We start from the raw sequence: 25,596 nt of genomic DNA, 5'->3' as shown, positions 1-25,596 counted from the left end.
AAAGTATGTAATTTACAAAATACTATTGACGGCAACAAAATCAGGTTAGTTACAAAACCATCTGAAGTCAGTCACTGGCCAGTCCTACTCCTACCCACAGCCCACTATAACATACTTAGTACTTCACAGGCATTGTAAGTTGTAACTGTACTCACTAGGTACCATAGATGCCATAGAAAGGCTACGCGTCCAACGGGAATTAGCAATTACTGTATCTCTATAATCGGACACCTTTTGACTTTTTGAGACCCTTTGGTGTAGGTACCTAATTGCTATTCCCAGTAGTAATACTATGCGTACTCCCAGATGGGGTACCCATATAGGGTAAAATGGGCCAAGAATGATTAAAAGTAAAACAGAAATTCGAACTTTGTTGCAAATACAGTCGTTATTTGAATTGCTTAAACAACGACACCTTAACTAAATCTGCTAATTGAATTGTATAGTAATTATTCGTCGCGTGTTCAGCAGTTGTAAATAAATTCCTACTAGATATTTATACAGAGCAAATTAAGAAATTACCGTAGCTCTTTTATTACTGCTAATTCCGTTGTGATTAGTTTGTTTGGATTTTTTTGAGGGGGGGGGGGGTTGGATAATCGTCAGATTCTTACTGATTAAAAATCACCCAGTTCCTACTCCTGATTTTGTTCATACTTCTTCGAGCTGGAGCCCCGGTAACCCACAGTCCGCAGTCCAGTCCGCGGTAGTTTGGTTGGGTTATGTTATGTAGATAAGAAAGTAGGGTGCGTTGGGGTAACATCGGACGGATTTTCGAATAGTTGCAAGGATGTTGCAAAAACTTTATTATCTCAGTTTTGGTACACAGTAGATTAATGAAAAATAGTGGAAACGAATAATGATTAAACACAGTGTTATTTAAAATTTAATTTATTTATAAATACTCAATACTTTTTGCTTTGCAAGCCTATAAAATCAGGACATTTTTTTTTTGATGTGATGACGATTTGGTCATCATGGGGTAAGTTCGGACAACAATTTAAAATAATTTCTAGTGCTAGGAGCACAAGGTGTATGAAAGGAACGTAGCCGATCTTTCCTGTACTTTAACATGAAATCACAAAAATTTACCTAATACAACAAATATAGATGTTCCAAATGATTCTATTTTTTTTCGTTTAATTTGTCCGATCTTACCCCGCATACCAAATTTCAAAGAAATTGAGTTTCTCAAAGTTTAGATTTATCCACAAGCATTTTTGAAGTGGCTGCATACGTGAGTTCTTTATTATTTATTTGCTGTATGGCTAATTCCAGCGCTTCTTTTGTATAAGAAGTGGCCCGCGAAGAGGTTCGGGAGTATTTACGTGGCAACTGAAGATTGGAAAATCAGCCCTAAGTAATTATTTAAAATTAAATTAAAATCATTTGTAACAAAAGTTTGACAATCACTGCCCATTTTCGTATAGGGATATTTTTGTCTGATCTTTACCCGACATGGGTAACACCGGATTTCAGCCTACAGAGGTAGTAGACAAATCTGGATTAGCTTTATCATATTATCATTGCTCAAAACTTAGTATTTAGGCAAAAACATGTCAAAATAAGCTATACTTTTGCTAAAATATGCAAATAAAAATGTAGGTGAAAGACCGGATAAACAAATATTTTATAAAATTTGCCTTTTTTCTAAAACGGCGCGGGTACACGTCTGTGTTGATCGGAGCGAGTGGTGGTCACCGCGGGGTGGGGCGGGACTTAATGACGTGCCACGCAATGTGATCAGCATTAAAAAATATAGCCAAATAAGTGAGATATTTGATTTGTACGTTCTTACCCCTCCGCCGATCTTACCCCAACGCACCTTACGTACTCACGTAAATTTTCTCACTGGATAGAAGGTTGTTTGGTAGTAGGTACGGTACGTTTTAGTTACAATAGGACACAATGACTAATGACGTATTATTATTATGTAAATTATAGGTCGGTCGTAGGTATGCTATGTATTTATTTACCTAATCTTCACTTAAGACAAACGGTGTGGGGGTGTATTGTGCAAGATTAACTATTATTCCCGACATGTCAAGCATTTTAGTAGTCATCGAAAGACAATAGCAAAACCTAGATGTTTAGATACCTAATGACTGACACAATAAATTATTTTTAGATTCAACGTTGTACTGCACAGTGCATGTACATATTGTCTGCTAGTTACGAAGAAGCGTTTATTTGCAAGATAAAGTACTTCTTTCACCCCGTTCAGAAAGAAAACCTTTTCAAAAAAAATATAACTTTCTGCCAACCGTGCCGTATCATTTATTTCAGAGCGTCTTTACTAGGTGGCAGCACTAAATAACTTTTAATATGTTTTTGCACAGGAAAGCCGTAATAATACAACAAAAATTTATAAAATAATTGTATATTTTGTGTACAATATTTTTGATGTAAAAATTAATATTTTACGAAACAATGATAATTTCATATAGTTTGTGGCTAACTTCACTTTATTCTTTCTTATGTTGCCTAACATGCAATGACGGTACACAACGGTATTGATTCTGAAGTTTGGCAACACTGATTATGACATGAAAGCAAGATGGCGAGTTCATCTCCGTTTGATGGTTCTCTGTGATAATTCACACATTAGATGTCATTTTTCGAACTTATTTCGTAATGGTCTGGCAAATCAAACAATAGTGAAAAATTCTCTAAGTAGTGTTAAAGTGTTTTCTGTACTGTAAAGTGTTCGTATTTTAGTTAGTGTGCATCTAACCCACCTGAGGAATGTTGGTTTTTTCAGTGATTTGTGATTCGGTCAGGTGTTTTCGTTTTAGTCAAAATTAAAATTTTGTTCTTGCGCAGTGAGTTAAGTTCATAGTTCAGATGTATTTGTGCCGTGGGGATGCTAGATGTCGGGACTGTTTCCAATGTTGGGAAACAAAAGCGTGAACTATTTGTTTTGATAGACCGTGATAAAATAAATTGAGAAGGTCGGACGGAGAAAGAGCTCCGGCCGGAGTAATGGCCTTCAGTGAGGTGAGTATCTTTTTAATTGTATTTGTGTAGTTTGATAATCTTCTTTGTTATCTCTTGTAAGAACACGAAAAGAATCTGATACTTTTACAATTGTTGTAAACTTAAAACTTTTCAAATAAAAAAAAAATGTAGCGGAATTAATTACCATAAAATATGCGATTAACTTCATTGAAATTACCTACTTTGGCACTCGTGTTATAAAAATATTTGGTGCTGGTGATAACTGTGTTTAAGTCGCTTATCTATATCTAGGAATTAATTATAAATTAGATTAGAGAAAGGAAATGATAATTCCTTGTCGTAATCCTCTTGTGATGCATGCATACATAATGTGTCTTTTAATATGCTATATTTACATTAAACTTGTTACTAAACTCAAGTAATTGTTAAGACTGTGAGTCATATTGAACATTGCTTGCAAGAAACTAGTTTGAACACAATATAATTTAAATTACATTACAAGTAGTGACTTTTCAGTATATTAAGTGTTCTACAAGTCAACATAATTTATTATGTGGATTTAAATTTCTTGTTGTTTTAAAATAGGTATGTAGCATATGATTAAATATTCATTCATGACCGGTTTTTTCATGCATGACACTTATGAGTGAACTCGCTGACCTCATATTATTTTAAATAATTATGTTCTGTGCTTTACCAAACATATTACTACTTTAGAAAGAGTTTTAATAAGTACAGTATTAATATTTAACCATTTATAAATAAGGTTTCCTATTCCAATAAGATCATTACTATTAAAAGTTGGAATTTTGTAAAGTCTTAAACTAAAACAGGATACAACAGTAATTAATTAAGAATTAATAGACCTTCTATCTTAAATAACCTGTTTAATTAAAGTCAAATGATGTTTCTAACTAGATTTTGATAAAAAACACAAACCATACATGAATGCTATATATGATAGACTATCTTATACTAGACTAGAAAAATAATGTGGTGCTTATTTCTTAGAATTGTAATTACTTTCTTCCTAGAACATTGCAAAGCATGATTTAACATAGCTTCCTATTAGAACACAGTATTTACTTGCACATGTAAGAAGTTCTTATGCAAACTAACATTACTGGTATGTATTGCAAATGGATTTATGAAGAGAAGATAAAAATATCAAAGTTCAAAAATGGAAGGACATAGTTAGCTCATATTTTGTATTAAATCAGTTAAAAAAGTTATCATCATTTGATGTTAATGTAAATTGCAATTTCATTAGACTCTGCAATTTTAACTACCTGTAAAGGGCAACTTAGTCATAAGATACTTGCTCATTAGTGCTTATTGTATTTTAATTGGTATGTTTGTTTCTTCAAAAGCCTTTATTTTGTCCATACAAGTATGATACGAATGTTTACCAAAGTATGGACTGTAAAACTAGTACAGAATTAACATTTTTAAAACTGGTTCACCTAAACGCTACACTTGATTACAATACCACAGTTTACCTATATTAATATAAAAGCTGGTTATGATGCATTATGTTTAATGAGACCTCATTGCTTATTCATTCCTTGTGCATAAATCCGAATACTTCTATTGTGCTAAAAATTATACATTCACAAATTACACAATAGTTACATCTCTAATTTGAGAGCTCTAAAATGTCAGCGTCGGGCGAATCGGCCGCGGCGTTCATGACGCAACAACCGTTACAATTCACACGACGGGTTTGTTATTCCTCGGGGGCTACAAGTTAGTGAAGTTATTTGGCTATGGATAAAACATCCTCACTTGGATTGGGTTGTAGGCGTTTCATAATTGTGGCGTTTAGCGGCAGTTTCCCACGGTTCGATTGTTATTCCGTACCCGATGTGAGCCGCGTCGTGCGTAGCCGTCGAGGTGACTGATATAGCTGCGTGAGACTGCACTGTTACCTTTTCGGAAACGGAGCTGTAAAAGTAGGTCTTCGTCTTCCTCATGCCATTGTTAAGGTTGTTGAGAATTTAGACCACTCAACATTATTTTAGGCAATTGCTACATTAAAGCTATCAATGCGTAGGTACCACGTAATCGCCCGATAAATAATAATTATTAATTACTATTAAGTAGATATGTAGGTATTACTTAGTATTACCATATCCAACAGTGAGTGGTGATGTAAAGTTACTTATTTTCTATAAGTTACAGGAAAGTGTTGCTATAATTATTTGGTAGATAGCTAGGTTGTTGCGGAAACTGCGAAGTTTGTTATTTATGCAGATTTAAATGCATAAATTCGTCAAAACACATACAAAATTACTTCCATAAGAACGCATAATTATGTACTTTTACCACTTGCAGTTTATACATGGTGTTCTAATTTGTCATCAATAATGAAGCCGTCTTTAGGTTAGTCCTAATTCAGTCAGCAGAAGTTACGTATAATTAGTACATCCACCTATATTAAACTCAGGCTACCGACTAATGAATACAAACGGCAATAATTAATTACCTACAATACAAAAAAAAAAAAAATAGGAAGTCTCGTATCGATTACACACTATCGGTACTCATTAGCGTAGGTATGTTGTGTAATAGGGATAAATTAAATTGTATAATAAAGTTTCCTATGAACGACAATGAGCAAGTGCCCTATTGTGTGCTACAAAGCGACAACGTGGTACATATTTAGGTGGTAGTTAGGTAAATATTGTGGTGTTTGCCCTGTCGCGGTTGTTATCTATATGGGCCGTAGTTTCCTCAGCGGGCCCCCGATTGCACCCGTATGTGTACAAAATCCATCCTTTTTAAGTTCGTTAGTCCGTGCTCCAAATTTAATTAAGCAAAATGTTGTCTGAAATCATCAGTAAGGAACGCTTAGTCGATAGTAGCGAAGCCAAAATGTACGGTTTTGTGAATGTTCCCAACCGTCTTGGATGTTTGTGTTGCGGCGTCACAGAGTTTAATGAAATTCCAAGTATTTAACTTTACGTATTTGGGAATTCACTAGGGAGGCATTGTCTTGTAATGTTTGTTTAGCTAATTCCCAAGTCAATATTGAAAATAACTTCAGAAACAATTTCGTTGTATAATTTGGGTTCGAGTTTACTTAAATTTTGCAATTTTTTGTACTTGATTTATGATAAAACAACAGCATGTAAATCCACGTTATGTTAATTAAAGGTGTACATTTAAATTGGTTCATAAATAAACCACATCATAAAGCCTTTTATCATTTCGAAATATTGAGATGCCTCCTCGGTGATGATGTTGTCATCAATGGACGTGACGTCAGAACGAATCGATCAAATATTAGGCAGTCGTGCGCACAGGTCGTCAACCCTAGCTTTATCAACAAGCCCTCTGCACGGCACAAGTCTTCCAACCTCAACAACTATTTGCATAGGAGTTTACTCGTGCCACCCAAAAAACAAAAGAGGACTTGAAAATTCCATTTGGTGTACCATACATTGTTTAGTTTTGAACTTAAATTCTCCCAAAGGACGAACCCACCCAGCTATGTATAGTGAACTTGGATAATTTCCAAAGCGACGAACAATTTACTGTTGAGCATTGTAAACACCTGCTTCAGTCAGACATTCCCTTCTTTGTTTATCTTTTCTGGATGTCACAGTCGTTTGTGTGGGAAACCTGCATGGAATCATAGCTAAGAATTTTTAATGTCGTCGGAAAAGAGTTCATTGTCTGGAAAAGTTTAGGTACTCAACTCAAATAATAAAAAACTTCGTACTTTTTTCTTCAGCACTGCTGATAAAATGTCTATAGCTTGTCTTTACGTAAGTAGATAGATACATACAAATTAGTGATAATAATCTTTATTATTTACATCGTCATGTCGTTAATGTTATTACAATATGAAATAATATCAAAAAACAACTTAATAGTTTGTAAATCGGCTGATATTAACGTAATTCACCTTTGGCCTCGTTCGTGCTTTACGTGAACTATGGGGGCTCAATAGGTGAAAGGAGCGTGATCGTACCACCGAGTGCTGCTTACGGTTCTATATCTCTATTGTACCTATACATATAAGCTACATACCTACTAGTTATTATGACCTAGACACACCTTGCTTACCTTGTGACAAGACTGACTTACTAGGAAGTATTTGAGGAATGTTAAAAAACAAACTTGACACTACCTAGTGCTTATTAATCGAAATTATATTCTTTATATTTTCTGACGCGTAAATATGAAATCAATAATTGTATAAACATGAGCGTCGATTATAATGTAAATAATCCGAATAACAAAGAATAAAATGCGACTATGCGGAACTGCATGTTTGATCTGATACGTTCACTTCACTCGTATCACAGAGATATTGTGATAGTGACGAAACTCGAAATGTTGACCTAAATATTAACATTTTATTTTTAAATGTTGCACTTTATTTTGATACGCGCTCGGACTTCGGAGCCAGTTGAAATGGTTTAATAAAATAAACACGCGTGTAGGAATGTGGGGCGAAATTGGAAAGCATCGTGATTTTTTTCGCCTACGTTAGATCATTTGTAATATTTAACGAAGCAATATTTATTTCGAGAAAATATCGGAATCCAAAGAATTTAATTATTCTCTCCATAATATTGTATTTGTCATCATCATACAATTTCTTGTGGAATGTATATTAAATAATCGGCACACATTCTTAAAATTAAGTATCGAAGTTAGAAGCAATGTGTAATAAACTAGTTATTGTTAAAATATAATCAATAAGCCATTATGATATCGATGATCGATAACCATAATTACTTACATTTTTCAAATTATTTTAAAGGGTACAATGCATTGAACATACCTTGCCTTTTCATTGTCACATAAGATGTAAGACGCCTTACAAGACTTGCATAAATTTTAAGAAAATTGACACTCGAGCATTTATGAAATGTTAATTATTGTATGCCCTGGCGGAGAGACGTGTCTAAGTAACGTCGACGAGGCATAACATCTAGTTGGACCTTAAATATTCATATGAAGCAGCCAACGTCGGCCCATCAATATTAATAACTTACTGAGTCGGTGATAGAAAAGCGCTTCACCGATAAAATACGGAAACCTGAGTACTTATGTACACTCTATATTTTTTAGCCCCGTTTTTAATTAATATTTTTTAGTTGACTGATTTATTTTATGTCCTCGTTGGCACCAGTGGCCATTTCAAGGTCTTACGTCGAACAAAAACTTATTATACTAGCCTAGATTTGTAATCAGTTTCTGATGTAACTCATTATTTAATTTTAAAGAATATAAAAGGTAGTAGTAGATATTAATTGAAATTAGTCAACATACAATAGACTAAATTGCAGCATTACATATTTATTTCATGTAAGTAGATTAAATTAAGCGGCAGTAGATAAAAATAAATTATAGACACCTGACGCTACTCTACCTAAAGCGGAACGGGTCGATTGTAATTACTGTTTAATACCAGTGATACGATCAAAAGAAAGTTGACAGCAACAATTACCTACCTAATTTTCAAACTATTTTACACACAAATAGGTAGTTACATTGATTTGTGATTTCTACTTCCCCGTCAATATTTATGTCGAACCAGCGTGCTAATAATTACTAAAGTAACCTAATTCTAGTACCGAATTAACGAATAAAATTGTCAATTTTATAGTACGTAAAAAATCAAATACCTTCGATGGATCACCAGGCTACCGCTATTAGATTCAACTTATCAAGTTTTTATAGCAGTAGATAAGTTATCTAACAGCAGTTAATGAACTTACCTATCTATCACACTGGGTAGGTACGACCCAACTCATTAATCTTCACATGATTGCAGTTTTTACTCATGCACCATGTTTTTATCAACACATTCCTCCATACAGGTTCTTTTGATTAGAATTTACTTTAAGTCATCAACTTTAGCACCATAAATAGGTATTTAGATTTACTATTAAACATAATCTTGGCACGTGATACTCAGATACTTACGGAATACCAATTGCTTGAATATCGGCTGGATGTTTTTTCAGGTTAATCTACCTCTCAGTCTTCGTGAATATTTAAAACGAAAAAAATATATTTCTATTTACGAAATAATATGTAAATGTGGCATCGAAAGCCTAAAACATTTGGGTAAGAATTTATCAAAAATAAGATCAAGCCTAAAAATAAATTAGTTAAAATTTTTGAGGGCATATGGCAACCACCTCTTGTAATATATTCATGACATTCATTCGAATTTGGTTTAGACTTTGTACTTATACAATGTGTCATCATAATGTTTATTTCATATCACGTGTTTCTTCACTTTTCAATTCATATAAAATCAACGAACTTTACTTTAACCAACTAACTATTTTGGCAAACAAGAAATTCGTGAATCGATTTGAAATAATATTAGGTAGTTAGTTAATTAATTCTGAGTGAAAATCCTTGTATTCTGACAAAATACTGGTCTTATCGAATTGAATTTGATTAAATAATGTTCAAGTTAAATTAATTAATCATTCGGAACAAAAGGGATGTTTTATTGTTCTATTTGCTAAACCTGAATTGAATTGGCAATTGTATATTAATGTAAATAATACTGGTACTGATATTGGTAAACTTACTGATGGTAGAGAATTGTATTGAATAGTGATGGTGCACATTCCAACCACGGAGTACCGTTCTCGCCGCTACTGGTCATCTAACAAGGTTATTCGATGACGGATCGCCACGATGATTGATCGTCAAAATTAATTGTAATCGCTAAACAACCTTCCCAATTTGTAACTTTTACAAAATAGCCTCTAACTAGTAATTTAGGGCAGTGTATTAAAAAAAAGATGTAGGAATGCTGAACGATTTATAGATAGTTACTAGTTAGTCTCTTTTTTATTTTAAATGAGACTTATTTCCTTTTGCGGAGAAATTCTGGACGAGATCTAATAGTCTTACTATACTTATTTAATTCTGCATTCATTGGTTTGGTGTTAACACTGATATACTTAAATTAAAATGTAAGCAAGTGGCACAATGATGTTCCGATGTCGAGTCCGTTATAAAGTCAGGTTCGACTGACCCATGCCGGTTTTACGGTGCACATTATGTAAATACTCAACGGTTTCATATGCCACAGATTAACCAATAACTTTCCGTATTTGAGATACCGAGTGGCTATTACTATTCGATTACTTGTGTAATTCTGGTTTTACATTATAGGTAATATGCTTTAATGGATATGTTTAATTGGAATTGTACAGAACAGACTGATACCAGTTAACTATTTATTTGGTCTTATTGTTTTTGGATGCTAGCTAGTAAATAATGTACTTTTAGGAACACAACTTTTTTAAAGAACAATTTAGTGATGAATTAAAGAAAAGTAAAGAAAAATTACAAGTTGATTACATATAATGTTGAACAAAACATTATCTTCTTATTACAGTACAGTAATTGCAAAATTACAGACAATGAAAACGTCCGGTTGTGTCTTAAGTAGTAATTGATTTCCAGACATGGTAAGAGAGCCTGCATTAATTGGATTTGCGTGTGTATCCGACCTTGGCCTTAGATATCATTAGTTTGGTGTCCCACACGCGATGCTGTAGCTATAATAATTGCTGTAAGAATAACAATTACATATGTAAATAATACTGTAGGTAAAGTAGCTATAATATAAAACTCGATTGTCACTTCTCACTAGTATCATTCTGCAGTTCTCCTTAATGAACCACGTCTAAAGTACCTAATGTAAGGCACGTAATATATACTGACTGTTACGTAAGTTTAATTCAGTTCTTCTAACTAAAAAACGACTTGGAAATCTATTCCACATTTCATTTAAAACACAATTTTCCGGGCTAGAAAGTCTAAAAGGCCTCTATTTTTATCTCAATATTTTTTTACAACGTTCAGACTTATCGTTAACGTTATCAAAGTGATCCAGTTTTATCATCAAACACGTTTCGAGATGAGAGTGACAAGTTGAGTTAAAATCTCGGTTAGTAAAACTTTAACGCCGCGTAAACTGTTCCGTAAATGGTTGATTAATTAACCCAAATTGTTCGTCACAAGTTTTGATCTTGTTATTAATCTAATGATTGTTTGCGTCATTAATTAATTCGCTATTTAACAGTATGATTTATGCGTTCTTGAGCAGTGGTGTGGTTGTCTCAATGATGATGATTTAATATTACTTAGACGAGTTTATATTAGCGATAAAAGATCAGAAGAACTCTCAACACGAATATTATGATTCCTTCAAAAACCAGATCAATAACTTTACATTTAGTAAACAACTTATTCATAGGTGTTGAATAATGTAACGTCTATCATACTAACCATTTAAATTAATCACGTTAAAAAAGTTCGTTGCTCACCAAAGTTAAACATTTACCAGTTATCTAGCCGTTTCATAGATCGAGGCTGTCTAGCTTATTTTCAGCCTGAAACCGCGATACTGTAATCGATTTGTTGCACACGAATGGACAGAATAAATTCAATTAGTTCCTACTGTAAATATTCTGCTTACACTGTAGTCGGAATGCTCCTGTAATCAAGGAACAGCTATCGATATTTTTGATGCTAATCTAACTCATTTGCATACAAGTCTCATTAAGTGAGAATATATGATATTGCCGTTATATGTATTCATGCTAAAATCTCCAACAAAACAACATAGTGCACATTCCGCAGCGAATTGTAGAAATACCGTATATTATTTTAAAACTGATTTAGTTACAGATTTACTTTAAATGATTTTGAATACAACTTTAACTAGATTATGTAACATTTCATTATTAGTTACTTAGAACCAATAAATAAATTAATTGACACGAGGAAGGAAGGGAGAGTGTACTGTCAATATTGCTTTTGATATCTGCTTCCACCTCGTGAGTTATGTGGGAAACGTCAAGTGGTATTGGCAGAAATGTATTTTACACGCAATGTATAGGATTTGTAAGTAGGTATCGATACCTACGCTATGGTAATTCTCTCTTAGCAGCGCTAAGTATTTCGTCACAACGTTTCATGTAGGCGTGTTTCTGACACTACACTATTACGCATTACATATTCACAATACGACTGTAAATTCATGCTAATTACGCTCTTAGTGAGACGTATGTACAGTGTCAATGGCCTTGAAGAAATATTATATTATTATGTCGTTACATTTATGACTTGTATAATTGATAATTTTTATAGCGTCAATGAGTTCGATCGAATTACGTAGTTAATTAATCTTGACCTTTTCAAATTCGATTATGCACATAATAATTACACAGTTTTTCGTCATTGACATATTATTAGTCCTAGGTACCTAGACCTACGTGATATCAATATAGATTCGTTTAATCGTTACAGCAATCGAATTCAGGAATCTGAAGATTCTTTTATGAATATGATCTTTGAAGAACGGAGTAAACCAATATAGAGGTAGCTTTTTCTAATGTGCATTTTATCTAAGGAAAGCAAAAAAATATATGTATTAAAGTGAAACTTTAGAAAAGTGACGTGTTACCATATTTAGTAATCATTAACTCCGATTGAGTTCAGTCTAATCGACGGTTTAATGTTGCGTGACCGTCCGTTATAGCCGATGTCCGTGGGCACTGGCACTTTCCAAAATTACGTTCATTCAGCCGTGTGTATTAGGTGTGTAGAGTATCTAGCTGGTAGTGATTAAGTCATTAGGGCTTTAATGAAAAACAAGTACTTAGGTTTATGTGATGAGTATTTTAGTGCTGTTTTTTTTCCACTGTCCTAGTGCTGAAGTGGACTCTTTTAGATAACAGTGTAAAGTATTCTTTACTTCTGCAAAGCCTTTAGAGTAAAATCTTGCATAATCTTAACGTGAAGCACTAAAAATTTCAAGCCATCACACCCAAACACATTTCGAATAGGTATATATTATATAGGCGTTATTATTTTTTAAGACTGCATTGTTCTATTTCCATTTTTAATGAGTATTCTTTTAAAAGTAATAATAAACTTTACTCAGTGTACTAATAGACTATTGTGGGCTTTATTGAAACATAAAAAAATAATGTTTCGTCCATCTTAACTTCTTAACACTGTCATAAAGTTGCAACGAAAACATTCAGTTGTTTTATGACTTGTTATACTAACCACAGAATAGAGAAGTAGAGATAGAAATAGTATACCGCTTGTCTTAGTATCAGAACCAGCGTGGCAAATTTTCTGAAGCCACGCCCAAATTAACACATCTCCAGGATAATCATAATATGTCACACTAGCAAAATCTTTCTGTGACTGGTCCGTGTTAAATAGCCTTTAAATCAGTCGTCACCATATTGAAAAAAACACATTAATTACATGTTAATAGAGTTGACTTTTGTCTACTAGTTTTAAAATAACGAATCTTCTTTTCTAATGCAACATAATTTAACTAACAAGTTCTGCTACTCGACGCTAGATGTCACTATCATAAATGCATTCAATTACGCTGTATTGCTGTCATGTTAAGGTTGACATTTGTTTAACGAGCTACTTTATCGCTTGTATTTTCTCTAGTGAGGTTCCGATATCGAAAGCTAACTTATCGATGTAATTAAAATGTTCAACACATTTTAATACTCGTATACATTATAATATTTTATCTTATAAACATCTTTCATTGTAAAACTGCAAATATATATTTTTTTCTTTTCTAAACTATAATTTTAAAGAGATAATAATTTAAGGATTTAGAATAATAAAGTAAGTATACATGTATTTGAAGTAAGCAGCGTCCTCTGATGGACTAATGTAGAAAAGGTGCACTAGTTTCAAGTCACATCGGGCGCAGTAAACTGAAACTGGACTGAAAAAGAAGTAGTATCTATCTATCATTATCATCATCACTAATAGCCTATAAGTGACCACTCCTGACCAAAGGCCTCTTCAAGCACGGAGAAAGTTTGAGCATTGATCACCATGCTTGCGAAATGCGGGTTGTCGATTTCAAACTTCAGGTTTCCTCACGATGTTTTCATTCACCATTTGCCAGTGGTGTCTTAATGATCTTAGTTAAGTACATATAACTTGGAAAGAGTCACATGGCGTTCGTAGCATTCTAACAAAATTTGTATTGCAAAAATAAAAAATCACACTTTATATATTATTTTTACTCGGTCGTATGTTACAAAAAATAGAAAATAATACTGAACATTAAACAAAGTTACTTCCCTTCAGTTGGTGGCCAATATTACATAACGTGATTAGGTATTTCTGCCTGCACAATATAGCCAAAAATTGCGCATTTTTTTTTCGGTTATACTCATAATACAATATCTTGTTTTACAACATGGTCCAAACAAATTGTACTAGTTAGTGGCAGGAAACCAATTTTGTCTTCCAGTCATCTCGATCCATTTTCCTTTTATTTCTGGATCCTTCGGAAATCTAAAACAACATAATTAATGTTTAATAGTTACTTATTATCCATTTTTTTTTTGTATTTATCTATATTCGTAATAAAAAGTTTTAATTATATCGACAGCTTGTTATCGATAATGTCAATCCCTAAACGGGTAGCAAAATTTTAGATGTCACGAATGAAATCTTCTAGAACAGCAGGTTTGCGTTTGAAAGAAAGTAGACCCTATCATCTTAGACATAAACTTATATTTAGTTTGTAGATTTAAAAAAATATATGTCACAAGTTTCAAACCAAATATAAATTAAAATAAAATAAAATAGCACTTACCGATGATACGAAATACCACTACTAGGTACGTTTTTGTCATGGCTTTTATCTTTTCACTATAAAATAGCACATTTCGTCATTTTTATATTTTTTTACGATTTTTGACGCTTTTTTCCAAGTCTAGTTGACGTTATTACACCCAACGAAGACTGATATGCGTACAAATGTGTAAATGACAAACATAAGCATATCTGTACTTATCAGGGGCTACGCGTGCCCCACCTACATACTACTTCTACTTCTTTTTCTCTGTTCTGTGATACTAACTATACCCCGCGGTTTCGATCGTGATTCCATTTGTAGTTTGGTTTAAAGGCTCGTGTCGTATTTGTAGTATTAAATGGCCAAGAATCAAGTAGACCGTGATATTAAATATTAAAATATTGAAGCAAACAAACTCAAACATAACTAAGTTTAACGTTTTACATTTTAAACTAGAACCCGGTTAAGAAAGATGTAAATAAATATCCCATAACGAATACATAATTAGCTATTTATATCAGTTAAAAGCCCTTTATTGAAACAAGAAATCTTATTACGGTGTAATTATTCAATGTTGATTGCTTCTCCATTAGTAGGGTTATTTTAAACGCTGTAGAGGCACGCTTAATTGGTGAGAGCTTAGGCCGACTGACGTTTATTAAAGCTATCTATAATTGAAGCGATACTGTATCGTAAAATGAGACCTCTTTTGCATAATCACAGTGGTTGGAGTTTCAGCATAATTGAATCGTTTACATAAGACATTATCAAGTGAGACTTGTAAACTGTCCCTTAGTAGTTACATGGAAACTTAAACATTGTTTATTGTTAGATTCGATTAATCTTCATGTAATTAGGTGTCCTTCTTCTTTTAATTATGTTATAATAACTTACCTAATTATATTCTTAAATGTCAAACAAATCGGTTTTTGCCTGTAAACATGCTTTCACGTTTCTGATATTGACAAGTAGAGTAACTATTGTTTTATAGTCTTGTCTACATACTTTGGTAGAGTTCACAGGCACAGTTAACTAGAATTGGGTAGAATAATTACACCAAAACAATAATATATTTTAATACACTATAGGCATTAAATACATAACTTAGTTACAAAGTTACACCAAAATAACCGTAAATAAACTGTTAGGAATTTGAATTGATAAACTTACTATATTTGTATTAGGTACCTACGACATTTACGACTGAAATACTCTCGAGAATTTATATCCTAAGTGCTTTGTATTTATTATATTTAAATGATATTCTTAAATTATACAATGTGATAGGCGTGGGACTTCTAACCCGTTAAGGCTGAGTACTACATCTAATTTTATCGACAAAAAAAATAATATGGGGGTTGAACCCCTAATTGAAAATATAGGAAAATAGTGATTTTTTCGGTAAGAATAATTCACAAATTATTTTTTTTCTCACCAAAACATTATCAAACATATGAAAAAAGTAATGAATTAGTTAGCCAAGGTTATTAGCTACCGTTTGTCGTCTTTTTTTTGTTTCTACGACGCATACAACCTTTGATATCAAAAAAAGTAAAAAAAATATTAAAATGGCCATAATTTTTAGGGGGAGGGGATTCGACCCCTTCGACCCAGGACTTTTGTCGTTAATATTAGATGTAGTATTCAGCCTTAACGGGTTAGAAGTCTCGCCCCTATCACATTGTATAATTATTCTAATTAATTGTAATGATAATTAACATTTAATGCCGCATTGTCCCCACGCTCTCATAATAAACAAAGTGACACATTTTCAACCACAAACTTTTCTAACGGTACTGGAAGTAGAATTACAGCTCTGCTAGACAGCACAATAAACACGTTGTATAGTTGTATGCGCCCACATTGGTACAATGCACGCCACACAAACAAACGCATCGAACATGGCGTCAGGTTTCACGGCAAATGCATAATATTTTACTATGAAAACGTGATGTTTTCGCACCACCACTCGGGAGGAAATGACCTGTAGTACAATACACAAATGAACAACTTATCCGGCAGCTAATTTGTTAAGATTCAACAGAATCACATGGGCGCCCAGTGTGTCATGAGTCATGATTGTTTGTAAATGTGCGCTTTTAGTTAGTTACGTTTTGTCGCAATCAAAATGTACTTAGACTTTCTCTTTGTAAAACGTAAGTTCTGTAAAGTAATGGCAGACACGACTTACTGGTTTGCAAAACTTAGTTCTTAAGTCGAACATACCAACGAGCATCAACTTTTAGTTCATAAACATGTTCTACGTCTACGGACGTAAGTTCGTTCCGCAAAAGTAATACGTTGCTTGTGCTCTAAAATTGTTTTTCGCCTAACTTCTTTTAGTTTGTTCGAAGTATTCTACCATACAGCGTAGCCGGTTGCGGCACGTCGTCTACTGTCGATTTTCTTTTTCCACTGAGTACCATGTGGAAATAGCTCTTTTCGGACGATTGCCGTCGTTGAATTCGCTCCACACATGGTTGTACATTGAATAATCGAGTGCTCTTGAGCCAAACGACGCCGATGCGACGTTGAATCACAAGAATTTTATTGGAATCTATTTTTCAATAGGATTTTTATAGCCTGTCATTGAATTTCTTACTTCAATATCTAGGATATTGAGCAGACATACCTTTGAATCTGTTTCTTACTGCATTCGCTCTAATTTTTATTTTCAAAATTACTTGCTTTAAAAAATGTTTGTATATCTTTAGATAAACCAGATATCTTGTCGCTTCTTAAAAGGTTTAAAATTAGTTTTTTGCTTGAAGTCATTACACCTATTAACCTATCGTAGTGAAATATAAAACAAACCTCGTTAATGAACCACTAATAATTATAACTAGAGCTCAGTAGACCATAAAACGCTAATAAACAGTGTGACACTATTTCTCTGTTAATGTACCGGCGGGAAACATAAAGCGGGACGTCGCACTTCGTTCACACCCCACACACGACATTGAACACCTACTAATACAAAAACTACACTGTTTGTTTGGGACACAAAGGTCCCAATCCACCTACTTTGAATAGAATAAAAGAGTAATATAAAGTAGTTTATCTTCTTTTAGAGAGCTGTACTACACGAATCTCTTTATTTTCTGCGATTGGAGTACGTTGAGTAACAGTGAAAAGCGATGAAAATATCTGTGCAAACTGCAAACATTGACGCAAGAAGAAAAATGTAAATCCTACGCTTGCCATTATTATACAGTGCTCAGTTAGGTTGCTAGGTGAAGTTTATTGAGTAGGCACTATGCATATTTTATCCATTCGCCTCTTATTCCGTCATTACGAATACTTATTCGAATGTATGTTGTTAACACTTGAATCTAAAGACTGTCTCTTTGAACATCAGCGGCTATGCAAATAAATGCTTAGTAGTATCATAAATTAATTTACATCATTAAATCAATTACTGCTTTGTTCTTTGCTGCGAACACCGACAGCATTAAGATGATTCGAACTTTAAACGCTTTCTATTTTCTTGTGCACTTTTAACAACTATTTTAGATAACGTATTAAATTTATAGTTCTCTCCTTCTACGTTCAACTTTGAATACGCTTAAAAATCCAGATTGTATAACGACATTTAGTCGTAAAGTCGATCTTGTAGTTGCAGTAATACCGGTATAGCGCTGGTGCCGGTCGGATATTGCGCTCTTATGGCGTCGTCGGCTCGCTTAATGCGTTTCCGATGTGACGCAAATGGGATGTTTTGTACCTCCGCAACAACGTTCACGTCACTCTACCGCTACTGTTGTGCAGGTGCGAACCATCCGCCAACTGGGACAGTTTACTGTTCTTACATAGCAGACGTAACATCAACTATTTACTTTTCTTACATTAAAGTCACAGTTGATTTTATACGCACATTATTTTTAATACAAATCGTTTTCTCATTCGTTTGATTTTGCTCAACATTTTTTAAAGCTTGAGCATTGGGCAATGGTTTACCTTTCTATAAAGTAAACTGTGGTTCGTGGTTATAATAAATTCTACTGATAATGCGTTTAAAAGATTTACGTTTCTCGTGTTTCCAACATGAGGTTTCTCAAAATTACTAAACCATACATCATACAAATATAAACATTGAAGATTTAAAAGAAGGAGGACAAGCTAAGCAACTTCAACGTTTCCTAAATATTTTCGGGCAAAGTCCATCATTTATCCAGTTGCAGACTTCATAACTGCACTCTACACAAATACCCGATAAATCCATCTGTTTGGAAATTCTTTACTTATATTTTATCTCAATTTATTGTTAGTCTGCTCTGAAAATTTTTGTTTCATAGTTTGTTACTGAAGATCTAGTCTGTGCTTGTGTTCACTTGTGAGATGTTATTTTTATAAGATCTCTTATCAGATATCTTTGCCGTATACGAGTCAGGAATGTAATGTTTTGTGATAACGTTTCTTATCATTTACCTTCCTTCGTATGAACAACCAATCGTTGGCATTCAGTTAAGATGGTTTCATTCAAACGATCTCATTCTATTGTATGTTTAAAGATACGCCTGTCTTCGCTTATTATTTTTATGCTATTATAACTAGTCCATAATATTAATTGAAACCGAAACTTTTGAACGTCTTTTTTTTTGCCAGCCTTTTTATAGCTCACGTTGTGACAAAGTTTTTGTTGGGAAAGTAATCATTGTTCCTAGATAGGTTGTCTCCATTCTTTATAATATGTTATGACAGTGTTGGTTCTTCGTATATTTAGTCACGCGTAGGCACCGCTGCCTGTCGGTTGTTTACCTTTCTATGTAACAATACAATACCGTTTTGATCCCCGCCTATTATTTAAAAACATTGTGATTAAAAGTTTTATCTTAAGTGATAGTGCTTGTGATTACTACCTACTTATTTTAAATATAGGACCGAACTGATTAATCACCAACATCCCCAGAGACAGCATCTATTTATAAACGGTTTCCATATAAAATAAACATGTTCAGGCTTATTATTCCCTTGAGTTTATTACGGCTTTCATTCATTGACCTTATAAATTAATTCTTTATTTCATATACTCAAATATGTACATATTTTGATATCCATGTAATCTGTCAAAAGAGCCGACCTCGTTGAATTTCTCTATGAAACCCACGCCAATTCGCCTACCTGTTGACATCTTGTTGACGTCTCCCTGTTTCGTTCTACTTGTATGACGAATAACATTAATCACATTATGAATTACAACAAATATCTAGGCGGATTATATTTCTAAAAGCATATATTTGTGAGGTCGCGCTACAATAACAAAAAATACATTGTTATGAAAACCGTGATAAGACCCACAAAAGGTTCTAACGGACCGTAAACCAAATAATGTAAATGTATGTGGGCCGCATTGCCTAATGTCGAACGCTTATGGCGATGCGTAGCGCTGCCGTAAACGTATGGAATTCCTTCTAGTTCAGAAAGGACCGTATTCAATGCACGGCTGCGCGGGCGGTGACTCCTCGCGACGTCCACCCGATGCCATGCTCGGCCGTCCTCACGCTGAATACTAATGTATCTCCTATTGTGCGTCCAAATTCAGACACTCGTTGTTGCGGCCCAACGAAAGTTTTGTAACGCCTTTGTCTTGCTAACTTTCGCGCTTGCTAACTGGAACGCTCTTTTGACGAATAGCCCATAGCTATACGAGTAATTTGCTGTCTGACGTATTTTGGCAGCTATTGATAAAGATGATAGGCTTTTTGTCAACTTATTTAGAGACTCACTATAATTTGCGACAGGGCAACTTTCGCTGTGTTTTCATAGGAGCAACGGCAATAATTTCACTCATATTTAAATCTAGGTATATAGTTGGTATGTGGGACGATAGTATCTCGGACTCTGCCTGCATCTGCATAATTTGTAGATCGTCGGCGACAAGCAAATGATACAGCAATAACATTGAATAGCTGTGAATACTTATGCACTGCTGGGTACATGAAGTCTTTGCGCGAGTTTCGCTGCGCTGAGCCGCTGGAGCAGCCGCTGCTGCACGCTCCGCTGGCGCCGCTCACCGCCCGCGTGCTTGCTTCACCCCCGCGGTCCCTTGCGAAAAAATCATAATGCAATCGCCAGGACGGCCGGTGTGGAACGCTCGGCAACCACTCGCAACACGCAACCAGTCTACATTCAAATGCGTTGAAACTCACACGCCATCCATCATGATGGATTTGTAGTGTCGGGAAACAGATTTCTCTAGCAGCCAGTGGTGCGGAAACTATCTGTGTAGCGGTGACCAAAGTGACGTTAGAATCAAAGTTGCCTCTGAATGTTGTTATTCAGTGATGTGAACTTTATATTAGAACTGTCCCTATTTTCGTTTTATGTGCTGTCCCACTTTGTTTTGTGACTGATCCTAATTGATATTCGATTAAAGTCCGCGGTACATTAACAGCATAATCTTTATCGTGCCCTAAAACTGCCGTTTTATCGAGCGATGTGGGTAGTAAAAACCTATCCATAGTGATATTTTAAAGAGATCTATCCATCGTCATGTTTGGTAATTACGATAGTTAAGTGTATTTGAGCTTGTGTTTTGAAAAGTAGTTCAAACAGTTCTTTTTTATTTATCATCATTATATGGACCTTTGTCGACAAAACAATTGTCCATCAAACATAAATTAATTCTCTACGCGTCTCAGTTGCGTCCGGTGACGGTTGCTTTCGAGGCGTTCATGTTTTCAAGCTGTCTTTCCATCGCGAACAGTGGCCTGGATCACTCGCTACCGACTGGTAGCCGATTGAAAATGTGCGCGTTATCAGATGTTTAAAAGAATAAACTGTGAACTGATTGGCTATTTGTAATTATCATTGTTTTAAAAGATAAGGACGACAGGTGAAACTCACAAAATGCCATTGGATGCCAGTGCTTAACAAATATCGATGTGATGAGGTGATATTTGATTTGTGCAGTGTTTGTGTGTGACTCAAAACATTTTGTTATAATATGTGGGGCGCAGCGGTGTCGAATCCGCCGCATTACCATTATGTTCAAGGACCTGCTGGTCCAATACCACAAGTAGGACCTAATGGGCCGATATTGTCCGGTCCTTCAACGAGACATTTACGACCACAGTCATCGTACTCTTTGCCACATGGTACTAATGGACCCGGGCGCTGGAGTTGGTCAGGAAGTAATGTCTCGTCATTTGATCGAAGACAGCTAAAGGTACCTCCACAACCTGCTCGTCCAGCCCCAGTCAGGCCTTCACAAAGCCGATACACTGGAAATAACGTAAGTGAAACATGGAAAGCAACGAGCTGCCTTGTAATTTTATGCCCCCGGTAGGTAGGTAGGTACTTTCATGTCCTGGTATAATGTGCGTGAGTTGATCGGCTGTTTTATATAGCTGTAATTTATTTCCTCGTCTCGCACTGCGTGTCGGATGTCGACTGCGCACGCGTCATTCGACACGAACTACCATTTCTCCCGGTAGGAACTCCATGTATGTAACCTTTGTTATGTGATTAATATTACATCTTTGCAAGCTGGTTTGTTACTGTAAATGAAAATAATATTGGTGGATTTCTGATAGTAATAAGTTATGATAAACTGAATAACGAGTACACAACGTTTAGTCTTGCATTTACCCACTTTCTCACGACTGTCCCCAGAAACGTTCATGTTTACTTATTTACGTAACTCTTACGAAGGTCCAGCAAAAACTTGTGTTCGCTGAGCGCATGCCGTTAGCCCTTTTATAGAGTGTCGGTGTAAGACGATTTCCTATATAGGGTAGTATCTAATGAATAGCAAATGTAGTAGTAAGTGAGGTTGTTCTGTTTACGGCACGAGGACGCCGCTGTAAAGGTGACTCCAGCGAAATGTAACGGAGGCGTGTCTTTAACGTTGCCAACACTGAACTTTTGTTTCACTATTCTATTGCGCGATTTAACTACGCTACATTTTACATTTAAACGTGCCATAAATATTTTAAACTCTTTGAGTTCTTAACTTTACATTCTGTCCTGAGTATTTCGCGTATTGTCTATTTTCTTTAGCGCTGCATATACTACATTTCTCTTTAATTATTTCAACGTGTATGATAAATATACCCACATACACGATTTAAAAATGCATTAAAGTTTTCAAAATTTACACTGAAGAAACGAAAACGTGTTTTGCAATAATAAACAAATCTGTTCCACCACATTTTTGTTGTAAAATGGATAACACTAACCTCAATTTGTGTTTGTTTAGTTAGCTTCGACTCCTAGTCTATTTACTTATGCTGCGTAACTAGCACTTGGCTTTTCTTTTGCAACAAGGTCAATATTGCGTTATAATAACAACGAGTATCGTGACCGGATTGCGACAGATATGATTATCATGAAAGTTTAATTACTTCACCGTGGTAACGCATGCGCCACGACCGACCACGAAACGGTCATTAACAATTTCGAATATTGTAAAAAGATATGAATGAATTGAACGTTCAACGTTTTGTTCTGTAACTCATTTCGGTGTGAAACGAGGTTTTACAGCGTATAACTTTATAATGAAGGAAGGTCGTATTGCTCAATTAAACCAGCCTAATTCCAAAAACCTCTATGTTTTAGGTGTTTCGCTTGGACTCAACTATAAATCCTACGCACAATAATTACGCCTACGACTAAAACAACTGTAATTTAAAAGGAAATATCATCCTTCTAAACTCAGTTCTACATCTGTTCCCTTATAATTTAGACTGATGGTCACTTTACCTTTGGGATTAACTAGTCCATTGTTATCTTAATTGAAAAGTCTAGTACGTTCATAAATTGAAACACATAAAAGTGTAACTACGACCAACTAATTTTGTTTCTAGTTAAATAAGTCATTATAACTGCATGTTGTTTTTACAACTTAGTTTTAACTTTATGATATCATATAGATTATATTCAAGTGGTTTCCTAGGACTTGCTCAATATCCGGATAGACAAATCATTGACATTTCAGCCGTTGAAATACTCTGGCAAGTTTGTCAGTGAAATGAAATATATCAAACCTTACCTTTCCACGATAAAACACAGAAAGGGCTTCTATAAATAGGCACACTATCAAAAAAGAAATAACTGTTCGTCTTCTAGCTACATATTTACATTTGCACACACGTATTTGTATAGTCGAAACCACAATAAACCCCAAGGCATATTGACCTGTTTTGCAAATTTAATACCAAAAGCCTAGCATGGTTTACGACACAGCTCAATCACGGCCGTAACAATCCGTGGACGTGACTCTTATTAAAGTGAGATTATGCAAAAAAAAAAAATATATACATCGGCTTTATCGTACTGATTTTATCTCACAATGGACGGCCGTGGATAAACGTGTGCCGTAGGTATTATAAAAATAACACTCCATTAGGGCCTGTCTATGTGTCTATAGCTGGAACGGAGTGACGTCGTTCTAGATGACGTTATTCTCGTAGCCTTTGTATACCTAAATAACCTTTCAGCTATGCTAAAGTCTATAGAACGCGCTGTATACGTAACTAAATGAACCGTGACATTTGTTGTAAAGAATCAAGATAATATGCTTCTAATCATCATACGTCACTCACTACGCTATCTAATCAAATCTATATTGTATTTATTTACCGAAAATATGTACTTATTTATATTTCCTGGTTTGTTAATGATTTTCCTGTTCCGAAAGACTTGCGTTGTAATCCCTGACTTGTCGTTTGTTACCTTATAGTATAGTTTATCGATAGAGTAGAAGTAGGTACCTAAAATAACGACTATTATATTTTTTAGTGTAACAATATTCTTTCATTTTCTTTTTCATTACCAAATGGCTTTGCCTTCGTCCCTCGAAGCCTTTAAAATAACTTTTATTCATTCCTTATCTAAACCACTTAATTGTCGCGAAAACTTTTTGCATAATATGAAAGCTTTTAAAAGCTTTCTTTGATGTGACGATAGGAAAGTTTGAGAAGTCCAAACATTTAATCAATTTAAGCAGTCTTATCTAGCTTTGTGTAATGACGAAGAGAAAATCCGGGTGTAATCGTAGTTATCGTGTGACGTTTTTGGGTGTAGCCAGATTATAGTATATTTTCGTATTAGAATTAAATGGGTAATCTTTCCAACAGTCCAAAAGTCGCCAATGTGGGTACGTAAGGTAATGTTTAATTTAAAAATGACGCGTGGATGGACATGTAAGATAATTTCCTCGGTAGTACTTCCACCGGTAACTTGATCATTCTTTACAAGCTCGTGTGAAATTGGCTTACCGAACACAATAAGCCTTTTTGTTCGTACAAAGATGAGTCTTTTACTTTACCATCCCCTTTTTCAGAGCCCCTTACGGGTAACATTTTAACAGGAAATAATGATGTTACCTCGCTACCCTGTTTAGGTACCTGCTTTTAGGGTTCGACCTTTATGTACACTTCCTGACTTCCACGAAGAGCGTATTTGTTACTCATCCTCAATTATAAATCAAGTGTATAAAAACATCCGTTATATTATGCCTTGTATGTTAGTTTAAAAACTGTAGTATAAGCCAGGGATGGCGAACGATTGGTACGCGTGCCGTTGATGGCATGCAGCACAATATTTTGGGCACGTCATTGATCACAAAATCTGTCCTATGCCTGTCGCTATTTTCAGATATGAATAATATTAAAGATTCAGAGTTACACAAATGACTCCAGTTCAGCATGCATTTTGCTTAACGAACTACCGAAAAAATCTAATTTTGATGGCACTACACGCACCTCAAAAAATATTTCTTTAAAAAAAATGGCACGTTGTTACGAAGGTCTCTGGTATAGGCAAAGGTTTTGAAGAAACAAATATTCTTATAACAAGTTGTGTAAGTAATTTCCGTCTAATTCTCTCTAGTAATCCTCGAATTTACTCACTCTTTCGATTTATTTGCGAGCTATCTGTCGAATCGGCATTATTGGAAACAGGGGCGTATAAATGGAACGACTATTTCGCTTAAACCGACTCCAATGGGTTTACTTAAACCTAAAACAGTTTTATTTACTGCTGCGCTACTAGATTAAAAATAAGAA

At 34.7% G+C, this 25,596-nt stretch overlaps 1 protein-coding gene across 4 annotated transcripts in view; it reads left to right on the top strand.

Moving 5' to 3' along the window:
* Positions 1–2,516: 2,516 nt before the first annotated feature.
* LOC118273005 (serine/threonine-protein kinase 26) overlaps positions 2,517–25,596 on the top strand; it is a 72,490-nt gene continuing 49,410 nt past the window's right edge. For 2 of the 4 annotated variants that reach the window (XM_035589733.2, XM_050704604.1), the window contains exon 1: positions 21,126–21,821. In XM_035589733.2, the coding sequence (XP_035445626.2) occupies positions 21,534–21,821 (288 nt within the window). In that variant the 5' untranslated portion in view covers positions 21,126–21,533. Of the gene's footprint in view, positions 2,998–21,124; positions 21,822–25,596 lie in introns of those variants that run through there. The other 2 variants (XM_050704658.1, XM_050704583.1) reach the window with 2 other exon arrangements.

The sequence above is a fragment of the Spodoptera frugiperda genome, chromosome 1, assembly GCF_023101765.2.
Source record: "Spodoptera frugiperda isolate SF20-4 chromosome 1, AGI-APGP_CSIRO_Sfru_2.0, whole genome shotgun sequence".
Lineage (NCBI taxonomy): Eukaryota > Metazoa > Arthropoda > Insecta > Lepidoptera > Noctuidae > Spodoptera > Spodoptera frugiperda.
Note: the sequence above shows the minus strand (reverse complement) of the source record. Positions and strands in the feature narration are given on the sequence as shown.